The sequence below is a fragment of the Mobula hypostoma genome, chromosome 5, assembly GCF_963921235.1.
Source record: "Mobula hypostoma chromosome 5, sMobHyp1.1, whole genome shotgun sequence".
Taxonomy (NCBI): Eukaryota; Metazoa; Chordata; class Chondrichthyes; order Myliobatiformes; family Myliobatidae; genus Mobula; species Mobula hypostoma.
Window position 1 is genome coordinate 122,648,911 of NC_086101.1, and position 21,081 is coordinate 122,669,991.

General features: G+C 42.9%; 1 protein-coding gene across 4 annotated transcripts in view; it reads right to left on the reverse strand.

Annotated features, from left to right (window-relative positions):
• Nucleotides 1-21,081, reverse strand: part of bnc2 (basonuclin zinc finger protein 2) — a 486,445-nt gene that overhangs the window by 360,413 nt on the left and 104,951 nt on the right. Inside the window, exon 1 of one of the 4 annotated variants that reach the window (XM_063048915.1) lies at nucleotides 3,742-3,867. The exons of the other annotated variants lie outside the window; for them this stretch is intronic. Coding sequence (XP_062904985.1) covers nucleotides 3,742-3,765 — 24 coding nt within the window. The 5' untranslated portion in view covers nucleotides 3,766-3,867. Of the gene's footprint in view, nucleotides 1-3,741; nucleotides 3,868-21,081 lie in introns of those variants that run through there. 4 annotated transcript variants of the gene reach the window in all.

Genomic DNA, 21,081 nt, shown 5'->3' on the forward strand with positions numbered 1-21,081 from the left:
GTGACTTTCCAACTTTCAGCAATGCTGATTTGCACAGTATACCTTCTCTATAGATTAATATTTTATCCATTCCTTCCCTCCTTTCTTTTTCTCATTGTTATTTTCCCATCATCTACTTCCTTTGTGTAAACAGATATTCACATTCACTATTACTTCAACCATGCTTTCAACCTACAAATAAAGATTTCTCTTTGGCTTCAGCTATAAGACAGATTTAAATCCTAAAACTATCTCTAGAGTTTAAACTTCCATTCTTAGCTTTCTTTACCATCAACTGCAGGCCATTCACATTTGGATCCTTCCCCTCACACTCTACTTCAAAATTCAACCTCTCACATGTGAGAATCACCTGATTTATTCAACAATGTCTATTATGAAAATAAAATGTCTTCTTCTCACTCTATTCCAATGGAGGAAGTTCATGACAGATGGAAATCTGAAAAACATCCCATCCACAGCTTTAAATATTCATTACCTTCCACCATTATACAACTTGAATGCAGGGTGCATCATCTACAAAATGCACTGTGGTTATTTGCCTTGGCTACTTTCAAATCCATGATCTCTACCAACATGAAGGACAATGACACCATTTAGTCCATCAACCGCAATTTACACCCAGTGGAAATATTGTAATTGCCCAGCAAGTCAGGTTGCATCTGTGGGAAAAGAAAGAAATTTAACATATCAGGAGACTTTTAATCAGAACTGCGCCAAAGGGATCAAATGTTCGTTAAGCTGAAAGGACAGAGAGACAGAAGGGATTCTCCGACAGGGTAAAACTGGTGGGACCATAGGCACAAGTTGTAAACAAGTTCATCTGGTCATTGGGAGGATGGGATGGGTCCAGCTGGAAGATGAGGTGCTGTTCTTCTAGCTTGTGTTGGACCTCACTGTAACAGTGTAGGCTACCGCATCAGTATGACAGCCGGATGAAGAATTCAAGTGGCAACAGAAAGCTTCAAGTTGCCCCTGTGATCAGAACACAGGTGCTCCATAAAGCAGTCATCCAGTCTAAGTAGAAGACACCACATTGTGAATACCAAATCCAGTACACTGGCTTGGAAAAAGTGCACGTGATTCACTGCTTCATGTGGAAACATTTTTTGGAGATCCTTAATTGTTGAAAGAATTGAAAGGACATGTTTTGCATCACCAGTGGTTGCAAGGGAATGTGCTATAAAGGATGTATATAATTGTTAAAGAAGAGTGGACCAGACAGTCTTATGGTGCTTGTGAAACGCTGAAAGTGAAGGAGAGAGGAGGACATGTCTATCTGTGGAATCTCTTTGGATGTGGCAAAAATTGCAGAGTATGCTGTTAAATACGGAGGTGATGAGGTGGAACCAGGAGAACTCAATCCTTGTTCTTTTACATAGAAAAGGAAAATGAAAAGCTAAGGAACAGCACTATCTTCCATCTGAGTATGAGACAGCCTTCTGGACTTGATACTGACTTTTACAACTTCAAGTAACTTGATTTCTCCATCAGTATCTAATGTCCATCTTGTTTCAGCTTGGTTCAGCTTGTTTGGGTTTTTTTGTTTTTCCCCTCTGATAGCGACCTGCCAGGCAAGATGCCCTGCTCTGCGTATCACAGCTCCATTTTGTTTAATCCAGGTTCTCACTCCCTGACTGCTCCCATTCTCTCATCGATCAGCTTGTTTGGAAACAATTTATTGTCACCAGGTTTTAACCTATCCAATTGCACCCCACCCCCCAGTCTCCTTGCATTTTTTTCAAACTTAATTTCTCTCCTTCCTAGTTCAGATAATGGACGTTTGACCAGAAGGGTTAACTGTTTCTCTTCCCACAGGTGCTGAGTAATTCCAGCATTTTCTGCCTTTATTTTATATTTCCAGCATCTGCAGTTTCTTTGATGTGAAAATCTATTGCTCTTCCATCATTGTGACTAGATTTAAGTTCTGAATCTATCAGCCCCCCCAACGGCATTGTGGCAGTTCAAGAAGGTGGCTCACCACTGCTTCTTTTTGAGATTGGCAAAAAAATTGATATTGAAAATGAAAATAAAAGATAATCAGTATGCTCAGGCAGATGTGAAAGGTCAAGAATGGAAGTGTACCTCAATGTCATGCTCTCAAATCATGATATCAAGTTGTTATCTGCACCTAAATTTCCACTTCAATGGAAGGGGATTGTGGTAGAAGAATCCAATACAAAGCCTGCACTACAATCCATGCTCCATGCATGTGAGTAAAGATAAATTTCTGCTTTCAAGAGTTCAACATGACTTCTTGGTGCAGAGGCACGCTTTGGTACTAATTGAATAGATCGTTTAAAGAGCTGGGCGGGTCAAATGGTGTCCAGTGCTCTACTACTGAGTAGTATTTTCAAAGCTGCAGAATAGTGGTGCAGAGTGCACTCTCTGCAGTCTGCAAAAAGACTAAAGGAACACTCCTGGCAACAGCCCCCTTGTAGGGAACAGTTTGTCAGCCAAGCTGTTGTTGGTTCAGTCATGCTGTTCCTGAAATTTTTCACTGAAACAATATCCCTGTATACTGTGTATCCCGGTAAAATGTGCTGACTAGTCTGGAGCATTCACAAACTTGGTTTAAACTATTGATGAGTTTGATTTTACGAGCTAGGCTACTTTTTAAAAGTTCCCATTCCAACTTTCAGGCGACTATTTCATACAAGATCGTCCTGTCAACGTCAACAGCTTTAACCGCGTTTTCGACTGACATACTGAAAAGCAATTCCAAACGCTATCTTGTTTCAACAGATATGCATTTCTCAAGACGGGCAGATCATGCATCAGATCGGATCAGGTGGCGGTGCTTCTTTATAGTTCTCTATTCATATGTCTCAGAGCTGAAAGGGAGGCATCAAACCACCCTTATTGGGGCACTGGATCGGAAATTCCCTGAAGCTAGCTGAATTTTGGATCAGTTATATCCGCCTGCTCAAGATCTCCACCCTTCCTGCCCCATTCCTTTCGAGCGTGCCACCAGGCAGGCAGAGAAAATATAAAAGTCTTGGCAGGAGCACCGTCAGTTTACATCGGGAGAAGGTAGGATCGGAGTTTCGGGAAACTGGAGTTTGTGGAGGACGCTGCGCCGCCGAACTGGGCTGGACGCGTTATTTCTGGCAGGCTTTGAGGCTTCAGTGAAGTTGCGCAGAGCAGGAGTGTGCAGGCGGCGCTGCATTCCAAACAACAAAGAACCAAACGCTGCAAAGGGTGGCAAGAAAAGTTTACTGGGAGACATTCCTGATTGAAATTCCATCGGAAACAATGCAGGAGTGTCAGGTAAAGCAGGAAATTTGTCCTATGACAGGACAAAGGTTCCTTGGTCTGAGGGCTCGGTCGGTGGGGCTGTTAGTCCATTACTGGATTGCCGCACCTCAGATGTGCCCAAGGAAATACCTGCCGAGACAAGGTTAGAATAACACGCAAGCCAAAATATTAAAACTATTTACGGCTATTTCCACGCACTATCCTCTCATTCATTAAATTCCCTTGTCCAGTTGTTAACCGCAAAAGCAAACGCAGGCCCTATTAACAGCGCTGTTTCAGAGTTTGGTTGGGGCAGTGGTTGTGCTTTGAAGCTCTTCCAAATGCTGCTTGCGAGACCGCGGCTGAACTGCCCCCGTTTCACAAACCTCGCCTTCCAACCCCATAGCATTCACCGTCAGCTGGCTGAGAAGGTGTAGCAGACATTCCGCTAAACGAGCGCAAGGAGCGGCAGCAATAGCTGACTGTCAGACCCGCACATTCACTTACACTGCCCTGCGACTGAGACTGCATGGGCTCAGCCACTGCCTTGTGCCAGACGCCACCAAGTCCACCGGAGTCTGCTCGCAGGGACACTTCCTCCTGAAAACAATAAGCAGCACCATTCAGGTGAACATCTTGCATTCGGTCTCCGCCAGAGGGCTGAACATCTTCCCGTCCCTCGGTGATCGCCAAAAAAACAGAAGTCCTTAATACTGAAGCGTGCACTGGTGTTGCGCGTTTGCTCTCATTACTGGATTCTCTATCAAGTCTGCTTAAGTTCAAAGGTAGTGAGCGAGGTACTGCGAGAAAAAGGCAGAGTGATAAAACTCGGGTGCCACAGGTCACCCGCTGAGATAGAGAAAAGAGACTTGTTGCGACACAATAATCAGCTCCGATATTGTCTTTAATAGCAGCGATGTACGCACAGGCTGGTTAATGTAAACCCAGGCAGTGTTTGCATAGTGGGTTTTTCTGCTGAACAGCGAACTGATAAATTCAATGATAATCGGTGTGATTCTCTTTTAATATGTTTGCACTCACCAGGGCAGCTGACCTGTAAAGCACTACGTGATGGAAGCCGCTCAAGTCTTTGGTCCATGGGCAGAAGCTGCGGTGAACTTTGCCCGGCCAGCTCAGGGCTCGGCCTGGTACTGCGGCACCATGGTAACACCGTTCTAACTTTAGGAGAACCCCTCCCAAATGAAAAATTATACTGATACGGCACCCTCTTTTACTCATTGGGGGCCGTGGGGTTGCGGGGAAGGAATGGTGAATTACTTTGATCTGGAAATACCAGGCAAGTTTTTTTGGGTGTAATGTTATAATGATAGCACAGCTGCATTTGTCACATTCATACGGTTCATTAAACTGGTAAAATATACCAAACAAAATACACACAGTTAAACTTCAGCGGAGTTGTATCAGACACTTGACGCTAAATCATATAAGGAGATGTTAGGCCGTGACTAAGGAGGTAGTGAGGCAGTTTTAAGGTGAATCATGGAGGGGAAAGAAGTGGCTGGAGAGGTCCAGGGAGGGAATTCCAAAGCTCTGAGCCATTGTTAAAAAATATGTATCTTATTGCAGTTTGAGCTACTATGATATGAATTAATCATCTAAACTTAGTGAATGATTTTCCCCACGTTTAAGTACATTTTTATGTCTCAGTATTCAAACAAAATAAAGATTAAATCTGTATTTCACATTTAGTTGCTAAAATCTATCAAATGAACTGCCTTTATTTGAATACCGAAATTTGCCTTGAGTTTTCTGTCTCCCCAAATGCTCAGTTTTATTGTATTATTATAGACCAGAGTTACATCATCGAGCAGTCTGACCAGGCACAGCTTATGCAGTTCCATATTATGTGTTAATCGTCTGTCGTGGTGGGAAATTTTTCTTAAAGTAACTTCTGCCAAACTTTTAAATTGGAAATTATGCTGAAGACAAGTGAGAGATCAATCTTATAAAGTCTGATTCAGGACAAGTTTATGAAGACACTTTTTTTTCCCGAAGAGAAATATACGAAGAAAAATATTGTGCATTACTAATATTTTTAATTGTGTTTTGTTTCCACAGAAAAAGCTTGTTAAGTTGAAATGAAGAGCTAACAAAGGAGAGATCAGCAGGATTATGATGAGAATAGGAAAATAATTCATTCTAATAGTTGAATTATATAAACAAAGAGTTGAATATTGAAGCAATTAAATTTCTCACCAGGCTGCTATGGCTTAGTGGGGAATTGATAAAGTATTACTGGCTGAGAAACTGAAGTGCAAGTTCAAGCAAGGTAACATGAAAATAAATTCAATGATTGTGTCAACTTTTGCGAAGCTGAATGGAGGAAAATGTTGTTGGTCAGAATTGAAATCTATCATTGATTGGTTCACAGGTGGCTCGGGTTTTTAAAAAATTCTGTATCCAGATGGTGAACTTATGGAATTCTCCAGCCATGCCATTTAATAGGTTCAAGAACAAAGTATACATATTTCTTCCAGCTAAAAAGATAAAGGGACGTAGGGATGAGGTAGGAACAGGGTAGCACTGAATGGTGAAGCATGACTGAAAGGACCAAATGGCCAACTCCAGCTCCTATGTTTGTCCTCATATGCTCAGCAATGGTGGTCATCAAATTCAATCCTCAAGAGAAGTCTCGGCCCAAAACATCAACTGCCTATTTCCCTCCATAGCTGGTGCCTGATCTGCAGAATTCCTCCAATATTTTGTGTGTGTTGCTCAAGATTTCCAGCATCTGCAGAAACTTTTCTGTATCAATTCAGTACACACTATCCTCCTTACGAACATTACTGGCAGGCAAGTTATTGGGGGAGAAAACTGTGGGACTTGGTTTGATCTGCACTTGATAGAGACTGAGCAGGGTTAGAGAGCACAGCTATTTTGATGGGAGACCCTGTCTGGACAATTTGATTGAGGTCTATGAAGTAACAAAATATACGGATGAGGGCAGCACAAATGCTAGAACCTACGTAGACTTCAATAAAGCCAATGAGAGATTAGAGCACAAGAGATCCAAGCCAAATTGGCTCATAGTCTTCCAAAATGACTTGTAATATAAGAGAGAGGGGACAATGGTGGAGAGTTGCTTTTGAGAATGGAAGCCTGTGACCAGGGGTGTACCACAGAGGTCAGTGCTGCAACCCTTAGAGTTTCTAATATACATGCATGACTATAATGTGTAAACAGGAGGCGCAATTAGTAAGTTTGTAGATGATACAAGAATTGGTGGTGCTGTTGATAGTAAGTAGGGTAGTTTTAGGTCTCAGAACAAGATTAATCAGCTCATCAATTGGTTGAAATAATGGCATATGATCCTGATAAGTGTGAAGCAATGCATTCCATGAGTTTTAATGTGGATAGGGCACAGATCATGAATGTTAAGTCCTGGGAGGATATTAAAGAACAGAAACACCTTGTTGTATAAATCCATGGGCCCTACAAATCTGGCAGCACAGGTAGATAAGTTGTGAAGGAGGGACACAGGATGTTTGCATTTCTAAGCTAGTCCATAGAGCATACATTAGGAAACTTTGGTTAAAGCACAGCTGGAGTACTGTACAGTCTGGTTGCTACATTATAGAAAGAATACAAATGTGTCACAGAAGGTGTAGAAGAGATTTGCCAGAATGTTGACTGGGTTTCAGTTCTGAGGAGAGACTGGATAGTCTAGTTTTGTTGTCCTAGTAGATACGGAGGCCGAGGAGAAAACCTGATATAGGTATGCAAAATGATGAGATGCATAGACAATAAGAAAGCTTTCTCCACAACAGAAAGTATGGATTTCACGTAAAGTGTAAGAGAGTTAGAGGACAACTAATAAGACTGTTTTCATGCAGATGGCGGCTTTACTCTGGAAAGAGTTGGTGGAGATAGGTGCCTCACAATATTTGAAAAGTATCCGAATGAGCACTTGAATTACCAAGGCATAGAAGTCTACTGCAGACCATGTGCAGGTGAGTGAGACTTATTTGGGTGGGCAAAAGGTACATGGTAAATGGTACATGGAGAAGAAAGTCATGGAGAGGTCTGTGGGCCAATTGTGAGCAAATGAGAAAAACTTAGATGGGCCCTTGGTCACTATGGACAAGTTAGGATGAAGAACCTGCCTCTGCTGTATAACTCACTGACTCAGGGAGGAAGCACAGAAATCTGAAATCCCACACCACCAGCTTCACTTCAACCATCAGTTCTTGAACCAGCTAACAAACCATAATCACTACAGTTCAGCAATACTATGACCACTTTGCACTAAAACTAGCTCTTTTTGTCCTAATTGTATTCTTTCTTGTAAAAATTGTGCATGATTTATGTTTATGTTTTTCTTGTGAATGCTGCTTATGTGATGCTATGTGCCAGTGATGCTACTGCAAGTACTTTTTTCATTGCACATGCATGTATATGTACTTGTGCATCGGACAACAAACTTGACTTTGACTGTACTTCAGGGGTTCCCTTCTGGAGTCCACAGACCCCTTGGTTAATGGTCAGGGTCAATGGCATAAAAAAGGTTGGGAACCCCTTACCTACTTGATGGTCAGCATGGTGAGTTGAAAGACCCCATATCCGTGCTAAATGACTTGAATGACCCTCTCTTGGGCTTGATGTCCAAGCAGAAACCTATTTTACAGATACAGTAAAACTCTAAAAATCCAATTGTTTGAAAATCCTGACAGGTTAACATCTGGCTCATTCCTTAATCTAGAGTGTAAGCTAGGGTTCAGAGTTCCAACACTAAATCTAAAAAAAAATCTAAAAAACCTGGAATGCAGCTAGAGACAGGGTCCAAACTATCGGTTTGGATTTTGGCTGAACCTGGGGTTCTAAAACACGAGGGGGGGCAGATATGTGGGTTGGTGTGCATCCAAAGCTGGGGTCCAGGATGCTTTTTTATATATATATCTATCTCCCACTCCTCTTAACTTCACCAGGTTCACTGGAACTTCTTTGATAGTGTAAAATGTGAAATAAGTGAAATAAAAGTATATTTGAGTAACTTCCAATAGTCCAGAAAATCACAACTCAAGTTCCCAGAGTATCAGAGCTTTACGTATTACAGTATCAACATTTTATACACTATTCAACATCCTGTACTCTTTCTCGACAGAGATGAATGAATACTCTGTTGGACTGACTTTGGACAATATCACAAGAGATGGGTAAGTTGAAAGGATTGCATAACTGTGCTACCATCATGAAAACAGCAGCACAAGGAATACTGGTGCATTGGTTAAGTTATCGCAATAGTACTTCAATTCCAACTACCTGTAAATTTGAGAATGTGTCCAATACACCAACAATGTGGGCCACAGACATTGGAGTAATATAGGAAATCAATGTTACTCTTTTTACCTCTTTGCTTTTCCCCCTTACTTCTACAACCGTCCATCCCAATCCCCATTCGTCACCGTTATCCCTTAACCCTTAGAACATAGAAATCCACAGCATATTACAGGCCCTTCAGTCCATAATGTTGAGCCGACCATGTAACCTGCTCTAGAAACTACCTAGAATTTCCCTACTGCATGGCCCTCTATTTTTCTAAGTTTTGATTTGAATTTTCTCTTTGACCATCTTTTAGGCAATACGGCTCAATAATAAAAAGCAAATTTGAACAGTAGTATAATTATATCCAAGCTATACACTAATTTACAATAGGACCAGACTATCAATCTATTGTAATCACCATATTCCAATGAAACCACTCTAACAACAGTAACTCTGGTACAAAATCTACAAAACTGCATTTTCATTAATGCACATGAAACGACAATTCCAAAAAAAAAGAAAGCCAAGTTACTGGCACATTACAGTTCACACATTTCCATTAAAGTTCTTCAAACAATCATACATGTTAACTCAGGGATATCCAAATAAATGGGGATTCAAAACTGAAATCCTACTATTACATCAGTGCAGATATTGTGCCAATACCATTAAAAGTTTTTGCGTCAACCACCTTATGTTGATAAATATATGCTAAAGAGTTATCACCTCTCCATCAGGACATTCCGCTATTACATAAATCAGACATTTGATTATTCCTGTCTAACTTATTTGAAATGAAAACAGAAAATTCTCTTAATATTCAGCTGATCAACCTGCATCTTTGAAGAGAAACAGTGTTTCAGATTGATTAAACTGAATATTACCCAGTTTCTCTCTCCGTATATACTCTCTGATATGTGAATGATTCCAGCTTATTGTTTTTAATTACAGATGGCCAGCATCTATAATTTGTGCCCATTAGTGTCATGTTTTGTTTAAGCAACGTCACTGTGTGTCTAAACGAATTGGAGAATTTATTAAATAAAAATGTTGGATGAACAAAGCAGAGTCGGTACCTATTATTCTGGTTCCTTCACATTGCTTGGCTCCATATTTCTTCACGGACTTGAGGCCTATATTGCTCAGAGAATAAGTTGAGCTTGGTGTTGGGTGGGGGAGGTGGAATTAAGATACGGATTTCAGCTAAATTTATCTCCAACACAACTCAATCCAAATCTTCCTCTACAAAAAGAAAAATTCAAACTCCCAGAATGTGGAAGTGGGAAATACTGTAAGTGTTTCTAGTATCTCTGAGCATGGACCTGCAGTAAGCTTCATATGGTGGATTTTTCCATTTCCTTCTATCCCAGACGGAATTGAAAACTAGGACCCACCTCTCAAGATCTAGTCTCCATGTCAAGAAAGCATGGAGACACTGAGGAGGTCAAGCAGTATCTGTGGAAGAACATGAGAACTATTTCAGAAGTTAACTCTCTCCGACAGTGTTTGTAGTTTTTGCACTGTTTAAAAATGGGGAGGGAGAAAACGGAACAGCAGGCCAGTTGTGAGGAAACTGCTGGAACCTATTATTAAGGAAGTGTTAACAAGCACTTATAATAAGATTGGGTATAATTAAAATGGATTTACAACAGAGAACTTATGTTCAATGAACATGATAGAGATTTTTGAGGTTGTAGCTCATAAAATAGGCAAGGATGAACCACTTGAAATAGCCACTCAGAAGCCATTCTATAAGCTGCAAAACTAGAGATTATTAAATATTATGGTGACAAATTGAAAATAGAGAGTAGGAATAAAAGTGTCTTTCTTTGGCTGGGAGCATGTGACTGGTGGAGTACAACAGGGAAATAGGTTGTTGACCCAACTACATACAATGTAGAGAAAATGTATCCCGGGGTGGGATGTTTCCCCATACCTGTTGTGTTTCTAACAAAGAGACACTGTTTTGAAATACAGAATAGAGTATATTAAATTGGAAGAAAGGGGGAGCTGGGGGTGTGCAGATGCTTGGAACAAAGTTGCAACCACACCAGCAAGACTTCGTTGATTCAACATTTTACAGTTAAAATGACGTTGGCCATCACATCCCCTGATCCCAGCCTGACCTTCACATGGTCACTCTGAACCTGACGCAATCTGAACTGAACACAGCCAGTCAGTCCTCCCTCTCACTCCCACCCACCAGTAACCCTTCAGGCTATTGTCCAGATAGCTGTCATATGCTGAGGCCAAGCCTCCTAGACCAGAGCTGTTCTAGGTGATTCTTCTGCACTCTAACCTGCTGAAGAGTGACAGTCCCTCACCAGCTCTGTAACAGTCCATTATAAACACAAAAGATTCTGCAGATACAATTCAGGCCAAGACTCCTCTTCAGGACTGAAGAAGGGGCTCAGCCCAAAACATCGATTGTTTGTTCATTTACATAGATGCTGCCTGACCTGCTGAGTTCTTCCAGCATTCTGGGTGTCATGCCCTGAAGCAGCCATTTGTGGAGGGAGAACATTGCACATGGAGCAGGCTTTGGCACATTAAAACCAGTTGATCTCTGTCTAGAATGGGAGAGTTTCATTGTTAATTTGATATTGATTTTGTGGCAATTTTTATGCTGTGACCTCATGGACACTGATGGTGACTGAGAGAAGACAGCTAACAATGAATGTGCAGTGAGGCTGGCTACAGGTTTATGCTTGCATTAGCTCTTTACAGAGTTTGGGCAGAAGCAATCCCGTCTCAGTTTCTTCCCCCTTTTCATCTTCCTGCCCGTCTTGCTCTGAAGTTCCTTACAGAGTAAGTTGGTGACAGGGACCATGCCCTGATGCAGCAGACATCATGCAGCCTGCAGACAATTATCCCAAGTGCTGACCCCAGCACTACTGAGCACAGTGGGAGTGCTTGCTGAGCAGTCCAGGCAGCGGACCAACAACCTACCCCATCACATTTCATTGGCAGTATCGAATTCACTGTCCCTGTTACAATCTCCAGACAACTGTGCATAAAAGTCATTAGCCACAGTGACAGCAAGTAGCAGCAGATGCATGGGGTTATGCAATGTTTACTATAGGCCCAAAAGTCCTTTACATCATCCAGGGACTCAAAGCACAGAAAGAAGGCATCACAACTGCTGCCAGCATACCAAACTTCCATCTGCCCATGGCCACACACTGGCTGATTATAGATGGAATCCAGTACAGGGCAGAAATGATGTGTGACTTCCCCAGACTGAAAGCGAACTGACAGTGGCACACTGCAGCCGAGAGAAACCAGCAGTATGAGCAAAGGCATATGTTCTCTCCCTTCGCAGATGATCCACACCTACAGGACTTCAATGAAATAAAGTTGATCAAACTTGGAGGCATAGAGCCACATTTAAACGCACAACCGTACTAGGGAGCGGCTGATCCACGCTGTACGTGGAAGAGCAGGAATTCAGAACTGAATGCTCACACCTTTAGTCAGCAAGCTTCCTGGAAAACCAGTGGACAGATTCACCAGATGGCAAAATGATAAATCCGCAACATCCCAGCTTCCTGTCTGCCAACCATTAACGCTTCAATCTGAGCAATCTCCGGTCTCTGTCTGCATCCATGATAGAAGCTGAATACTGCACCACAGCTCACATCAAGTACATGGCACAGGGCTGAGGCAGCTTGGGACAGGAGGATTAAATATAAAATCAACTGTACTTTCTTTTTAAAAAATGCTCTTTAAAGTGCCCTTGATGACCCTGATCACCCTTACATACTTCACAGCTGATGAAGTATCTTTTCAGTAAAGTCACTTTCTAATCTTGCACAACATGGGAGCAAATCTGTGCACACCAAGTCTTCAGGAAAAAATTAAGGTAAAGACTGGAAATTAGTTCAGGGATGTTGACTGAAATATGTCAGGTGAACACTCCACTCCCCTTCTTCAGGAGAGCACCATCAACACCCGAATTTTACATCTACCTGTGAGAGTGATTGTGACTCATCTGAAAGATGGTCCCTGGCACTGCAGCACCCCTTCAGTACTGCACAGGAGTGTTGTGCCAGATCTTCGCCCTTAAGCTTCTGGTGTGGAACATAAACCCACAAGCTTCTGACTCAGAATCGCAAATGCCACCCACAGAGCCTTACAACTAATGCATTACAACTAAGTATTGCGGCCTTTGCCTTCAGTGGAGTTAGCAAAATTAAGATGGTTAAGACTGACATAGTTTCACATCCTCAGAAGGATGTTCACCAAGCAGCTGTGTGCAGTTACTCTGCTGTGTAATGCCGTTGATTACTCCATTGTAACACCACTTCTCATCCATCAATCCTGAGATCCCAATACCAGAAACCCTTGAGAGCAGACAGACATGACAGCTCCAATTTCACTCTCAAACTGAAGCCTTTAAGTCTGCTTGGCCTTGAGAAGTTGAAAATAAAAGATTAGGCTATGCAATCAAAAACAATAAGGCAAAGTCTGATCCTATTTTTTGTCCAGAATTTTACAGCACAGAACTCAGCCAATCAGACCAAAAGTTCCATGTAGATAATACTATTCCAAATGAACTCCTCCCAGCCCTCTTCATTTTATCTCTTCCATTCCTCTCTCCCACACACAATTCTCCAGCTCACTCTTAAAAGACATCTCTGCTCCTCACTACAACCACTCCCTTTGGGAGCGGGTCCCACATTCTCATCATAATCTTGGAGAAGAAATTGCAGTTTCACCCTGAAGTCATATTACATGATCACCACAAAGAACTCAAAGATTGCATTCCATCCAAGGAGAAGTAACTTCCATATTTATACAACAGTCATTTCAGTTTCCCTTACAAAAAGGGAAAAACTGATTTTGGTCCACAATTAAACAGTTACAGATTTCCGGACATGTTCCACCCCCTACCCGATTTTACCACATCCTTACAAAAACACGACCAACTTGGCTGAAAACCCAGAAGGTTCCAACTAATGAATTACATATTTTACAGCAGATACAGTAAGTATTACCAGCTGTAACATTCACATTCTGGCAATGGAACTGTGGCAAACTCAGCAGAACAAGGCTGACACATTTGAATCCAGCTGTACTACAAACCACAGCAGATAAACTTACAGCTGGTTCTCAGGGGCTCTTTTGTCTCTTGGTTGTCTGGCCACTTGTCCCTTGCCTGCTGTACACATACGGCCACCTTGTTTTCACAAAGTCTGGGGAGCACAAACAGTTCCAAGGCTAACATAACTGCATTTTATATATATTACGGAAAAAATATCAAAGGTTTCTTTCAAATATCTTACGTTTGTCTTTCCCTTCATGTCATGGTAATCAAAAATATACTACACAACCCTTCTTTAAGCTCCAATAAACTGGGGAGATTTCTGCTACCAAAAAATATCAAGATTCCGAAAGGAGCATTTCTGGGCGAGGACAAGCAGCACAGATAACACTGTCAAGAGTAGGGGAGTAAGGAGTTTTGCAGATACCTTCCACATGTGTTGGGGGCGTGTACTGCAGTCTCTTCACAGTTCCCTGAGCAGTTTTCATATGTTCAAGAATCAGTCAGGGGTGTGATATTCCCTGAGTTGATTTGAAACATCTCCTGGAATGTGTTTACGCTGTGCGACCCATTAAGTCCAGGTTTCATGCAGTTAGTTAGTGCTGCTCCTTCCCCTGGAGTCCATTAGCACATTCCTGGGGCAAGGTGTTGCCACTAACACCTAACAGAATGCAAGACAGACATCACAAAAATGAAAAGTAACACGTTGAATGTATCCATATTTTCAACCGCACAGTACAATGGACCAACTGCAAGGTTTAAAAACTAATTTAAAGATGTGCTTAGCAAAGTCATTGCTTATTGCTCATCCATAAATGCCCTTGAGAAGGTGGTAGTCTTGTGCTATGTGTGGTTATGATATTCCCACTGTTTATAAACCAAGGGACTCTGGGAATCTGAGCCAGTGTCCTTCCGTCTAGCCCTCCCTCCTCCCATTTGCTGCAGAAGCCTAAATCCATAGCTTTGTCACAAATACAGTCCACCATTCTGTGTAGGCTCCCATCAACTAACCTCTGTAGACTTCGCCTCCTCCAGTACTGCAAATTGCACTCAACGCCCACAGAGTGCTGATTCTCGGAAAACTGTCTCACACTTTCACCAGTGTTCATTCCTGAGCATGGGCGCTGTGTGGAGCCTGCATATTCTCCCAATGCCCAGATGTGCTTATTCTGGGTGTTCCAGTTACTAAAAGTGTGCTGGGTGGGAGCTTAATTGGGCACAGTAAATGCCCTTAGGGTGTGAAAGGCATGAGAACTGGTATAAAAGGGCAAGTAAGCAGGAAAGCTGACAACAATGGGAGAAAAAAGAAACAGTCTAGAGTCGGTATAGATGGAGTCTATAGTTTGATGATTAGCATGGACATAATGGGTTGAGTGTCTAATTTCATGTTCTATGACTATATGAAATCTTCATGTATGCTTCCTCCTGTTCAATAAATATAACAGATCAGTACAAATGTAAAGTGTGGAGGAATCGCTACTCTTCAATTTCACACACGTAAGTAAATAATTGCTGTGTAATATAACGTCAGTGAATGTTGACCTCTGATCTCCTGCAGTCTCAGACCCTGCACATTGAAGCGATCCCATTCTGCTCACTGCCAAGTACAACAGAATATTCACAAAGGCAAATCAATGAGAGGACACTGGGCGCTGCACCACATAAGAGTGCACTGGGGTAATATGCTCATATGTGTAGAGACTGGTTAACTAAGGGAGTTGAGACAGATGGGTCGCTTTACTGGGAGAAGGAAGGAGAATGGAGTTGAGAGAGATAATAAATCAGCCGCGATGGAATGGCGAAGCAGATTCGATAGGCTGAGAAGCCTAATTCTGCTCCTGTGTCTTATGGTCTTACTTTCAGGTCAGCAATCTCAGTCTTCTAAATTCCAAAGCCATCAAATGCTCCTCAATTGATAAGCCTTTCATTCCCGGAATCCATTTTGTTACGGTCCTTTGAACCCCATCCAATATCAGCACATCCTTTCTCAGGCAAGGGGCCCAAAATTGCTCCCAATCCTCCAAGTGAGACCTCATCGGTGCCTTATAAAGCCTCAACATTACATCCTTGTTTTCATATTCTAGTCCTTTTGAAATAACTGATATCATTGTATTTGCCTTTCTCCCCACCAGCTTAACCTGCAAGTTAACCTTTAGGGAATCCTGCATGAGGACTCCCAAGTCCCTTTGCACCTCTGACTTCCGCATTTTCACCCAGTTTAGAAAACAGCCTGTGCTTTTATTCCTTCTACCAAAATGCATGACGATACACTTCCCAACACTGTATTCCACCTGCCTCTTCTTTGCCCATTCTCCTAATCTGTCTGTCCTTTTGCAGCCTCCCTGCTTCCTCAACACTACCTGCCCCTCCACCTATCTTCGTATTGTCCTCACACTTGGCCACAAAGCCATCAATTCCATCATCTGAATCACTGACCTATAACATAAAAAATCGGTCCCAACACTGGCCCCTGCAGAACACCACTAGTTACCATCAGTCAATCAAAAAAAGGGTCCCTTTATTCACACTCTTTGCCCCCTGTCAATCAGCTGCTGATCTCTCCATGCGAGTATCCTTCCTGTAGCACCATGGGCTCTTATCTTGCTAAGCAGCTTCACATGCGGCACCTTGCCAAAGGCCTTCTGAGAATCCAAGTACGCAACATCCACTAATTCCCTTTGTCTACCTTGCTAAATAACAAAACAGGATTGAGTGACTCAAGTCTGAAGAATGTGTAGCCCAAAGTGTTAGTAGATCCTGCCTTCGGTATGGGCTCATTTGAAGAAGCATGTTGACTCAGGCCAAATTATTGGTCTCCCAGACTGGCGTCTCTTATGATATCTTTTAACACCAAGGTCAGTCTCCTCATTCTGTCCTAAATTGCTACAATTCACTACAGATCTTAAAGTTCTCATCCTTCTTTTTAAAGTTCTTGGGCTTTGACCAGCCTGAACATTTCAACCTACTCAGCATACAGGCTAATTAGAAAGAATTACAAGCTAGTGAGCCTGACATCAGTAGTGGGAAGTTACTGGAGGGATTTAGAATGACAATATGTACCAGCATTTGGAAAGATATGAACTGATGAGAGTGGGTTTATCAAAATGATTCATTTTTTGAAGAAACAATGATGAAAATCGATGAGGGCATGGTGATGGTGTTGTCTACATGGACATTGGCAATGCCTTTGACAAGGTTCTGCATGATAGACTGGTCTGGAAGGTTAGAAATTTAGGATAAGCTAGTCAATTGGATACAAAATTAGTTTGATGGAAGAAGACAGAGGATCATAGTGGAAGATTGTTATCGACAGTATATTGTAACCACAGGTATGGCACAGAGATTGGTGTTGGGTCCATTGTTGTTTGTCATACTACATCAATGGTTTGGATGACAATGTTGTTAACATGATTAAATAAGTTTGAGAACATCTCCAAAATTTTCAGTGTAGTAGACAACAAAGTTTATTATTCCAAGCAAACTTACAGTATCTCCAAACATCTAGACCTAAGACTCAACACCTCCCTTTGCAACTGGATCCATGACTTCATGACCAACAGACCACTATCAGTAAGGATAGGTAGCAACACTTCTATCATGACTTTTCTCAACACTGGTACTCCACAAGGCTGTGGACTCAGCATTGTACTGTCAGGCCTGCACAGGCAGGCACCTCCCAGTTCCCACTTAGCTAACAGGAATCACCTGCCACTTGTTTCTAATTTATCACCTACAACCTATTTAAACCCAGCTCTCATCCACAGCCTTTGGTCATTCATCAAACCAGCCAGCCTCAACCAGTTGCTCCTCACCTTCGGTTACCTTGTTACCTGAGGTGTTTATACCTGTTCTTTCTCGTTTCATGGCCCTTAAAGCTTAATATTGTGCAGTTTATTAATAGTTATTACTCACATCTAAATCTTCAATGCTGCTCTGTGTTTTGGTGAAGCTTTCTCTCCATTTCCTGACAGGATGAGTGAACCAGCTATTGGCCCAGCAGAGTTTGCTTGCCTAAAGGAACTCAACATGAACACATGACCCAGAAGCAGCAGGACACCATTAACTATCTACTCTCAACCAACTCTCCATCTCAATATAACAACCCAATAACAGTCAACCTCCCCTTCTCAGAGCCCTGCATTTCAGCGCCCAACCTATGCCACAACTTCCTGTCCCAGTGCATCTTGCCCTTCTGGTTCCAGCCATCACTGTATTCTATGGACCAAGCAACATACACAAAATGCTGGAGGAACTCAGCAGGTCAGGCAGCATCTAAGGAAAAGAGTACTGTCAACGTTTTGGGATGAGCCCCTTCAGGGGGTCTTCTCATCCTGAGTTGAGTTGGGGACCCAGCTGCTGGACCACCTCGTTACAACTTCAGTACCGTAAATCCGTGGAGACGGAGAAAACACTTGAGCTCAACATTTCCCACAGGAATAGCTCAACCTCACCATCACCTTCAGTAAAAGGGAAGCCACAGATGACATGACTGCGGTGATCCACCTCTTCCCAGGCAAAACCCCTCCCCAAGGTCAACTATTCTCCCTCTCCCCTCCTGAGACCCAAGCCATGAATAACTTCATTATTGAAGTACTACAGTGCTTCACTTAACCATCCCTTCCCCAACCAGTGAAGGATTCTTCTTTGTCAAAAAGAAAGTCAGCTCTCTGTCCCTGCATCGACTACCGTGGACTCAACAAAATCTCTATTAAGGACCACTCTCCACTCCCCTTGATGAGTAGCACATTCAAAACACTCCGCGGGGCCCAGACCTTCACCAAACTGGATCGATGGAGTGTGTACAAACTGGTCTGCATCCGCCAGGGGATGAGAGGAAGACAGCATTCATAACACCAACTGACCATTACGAGTACTTGGTGATGCATTCAGACTTTCCAACAGTCCAGCCATTTTCCAAGCCTTCACTAACAAAATCCTTCGAGACATGCTACACAGGTACACTATGTATTTGTCTACCTTGACGACATGCTCATCTTCTCCAAGGATCCCCAAGATCGTCTGTTAATCCTTCAGCTTCTCCTCAAAATCCAACTGTATGGCAAGTTAGAAAAATGCCAGTTTCACACCTCCATCATTTCCTTCCTTTCACCCCAAGGCATAACCATGGACCCAGACAAAGTGCATGCCGTCCCTCAAACAGTTACAATGCTTCCTGAGCATCTCCAAGATTTTATCGCTGTTTCATCCAAAACTACAGCCAAATTGTCATTGACCTGAGAAAGGGGAGGTGGTGCATCTGCTCCTGTCTTCTTCAACAGTGCTGAGGCCAAGAGAGTTGAGAGTTTCGTGTTGTAAGGACTGAACATCACCAATAGCTATTTTGGCCCAATCATGTCGATGCCATGGCAAAGAAAGCTCACCAATGTCTCAATTTCCTCAGGAGGCTAAAGAAATTTGGCACATCCCTTTTAACCCTCATCAATTTTTATCAATGCACCACAGAGGGCATCCTACCTGGATGCATCATACCTTGATATGGCAACTGGTTCGTGACAGCAAGAAATTGCAAGGAGTCGTGGACTTAGTTCTGCACATCACAGAAACCAGGCTTCCGTCCATGGACTGTGTCTGCACTTCTCATTGCCTTAGTTAAAGCTGAGAGCATCCATCACACACGTTCTTTTTTCTTCACCTTCCCACTGGGCAGAAAATACAAAAGCCTGAAAGCACATACCACCAGGCTGAATGACAGCTTCTATCCAACCTTCTTAAGCCTATTGATTAGTTTGCTAGTACAATAAGATGGACTCCATCTCCTTGTAACCTTTCACTACCTGCACTGCAACACTTACTGTATTCTGCACTCTGTTATTGCTTTACCTTGTACTACCTCAGAGCACTGTTGTAATAGAATTGATCTGTATGGAGAGCATGCAAGACAGGTTTTTCACTGTAGTACCTTGGTGCATGTGACAATAATAAACCAATTTACCAATTTTAGCTGAAGTGGGGAAATGTACCAAGGAATGGCATACGGAATCTAAATTGGACCCGTGCGAGGCAGAGCTAAAACAGTAAATGGCAGGGGTATTGAGAATACATAGAACAGGAGATCCAGGGGTACAGCTACATCGTACTCTCAACATGGTAACACAGGTGGACAAGGTGGTGAAGAAACCATCTGGCATGCTTGTCTTCATCAGTCAAGGCACTGAGTTTTGGATTCAGGCCATTTCATTACCACCATCCTGCCCTTAAATGCACTTGGTCCATTTCTGTTACTTCTCTCCTCTTTCTCAATCTCTCTCTCTCTCCATCTCTGGAGATAAACTGTACATCTTTTACATCCAATCAATTCCCACCTTCCCTCCTGTAAAAATGCTATACCCTTTTCTCAGTTCCTTCGTCTCCACTGAATCTGTTCCCAAGACAAAGCTTTCCTTTCCAGATATTGGAGATGTCTTCTTTATTCAAAGAATGGGGCTTCCCTTTCTTCTCCATTGATGCTGCCCTCATCCGCATCTCCTCCATTTCCCATACATCGGTGCTCACCCTTCTTACCACCACTGTAATAAGGGTACAGGTCCTCATGTCCTCACATACCACCCCAGGAGCCTGCACATCCAACACATCATCCTCTGCAACTTCCACCATCTTCATCAGGATCCTACCACCAAACATATCTTTACTTCCACTACTCTCTGCTTTCTGTAGGGATCTGTGATTCCCTTGTCAATTCGTCCTTCCCCACTTAATCTCTCCCCGGCACATAACCCTGCAAGTGAGAAAAATGCTACAACTGCCCTTACCTCCATTCAGGAGCCCAAGCAGTCCTTCCTGGTGAGGCAATGCATCACCTGCTAACCTGTTGGGGTTGTCTATTTTATCCAGTGCTCCTGATGTGGCCTCTCAACACTGGTGAGACCCAACGTAAGTTGGCGGACCACCTCGTTGAAAGTTGAACACCTCCACTTCATCCACGAAAAGCAGAATTTCCCAGTGATCAACCATTTAAATTCCTATAACAACAGGAATTCTGCAGATGCTGGAAATTCAAGAAACACACATAAAAGTTGCTGGTGAATGCAGCAGGCCAGGCAGCATCTCTAGGAAGAGGTGCAGTCGACGTTTCAGGCCGAGACCCTTCATCAGGACTAACTGAAGGAAGAGTGAGTAAGGGATTTGAAAGTTGGAGGGGGAGGGGGAGATCCAAAATGATAGGAGAAGACAGGAGGGGGAGGGATGGAGCCAGGAGCTGGACAGGTGATAGGCAAAAGGGATACGAGAGGATCATGGGACAGGAGGTCCGGGAAGAAAGACAAGGGGGGGGCGGACCCAGAGGATGGGCAAGGGGTATATTCAGAGGGACAGAGGGAGAAAAAGGAGAGTGAGAGAAAGAATGTGTAAAAAAATAAGTAATAGTTGGGGTACGAGGGGGAGGTGGGGCATTAGCAGAAGTTGGAGAAGCCGATGTTCATGCCATCAGGTTGGAGGGTACCCAGACGGAATATAAATTCCTATCCCCATTCTTGTTCCAACATGTCAGTTCACGGCCGCCG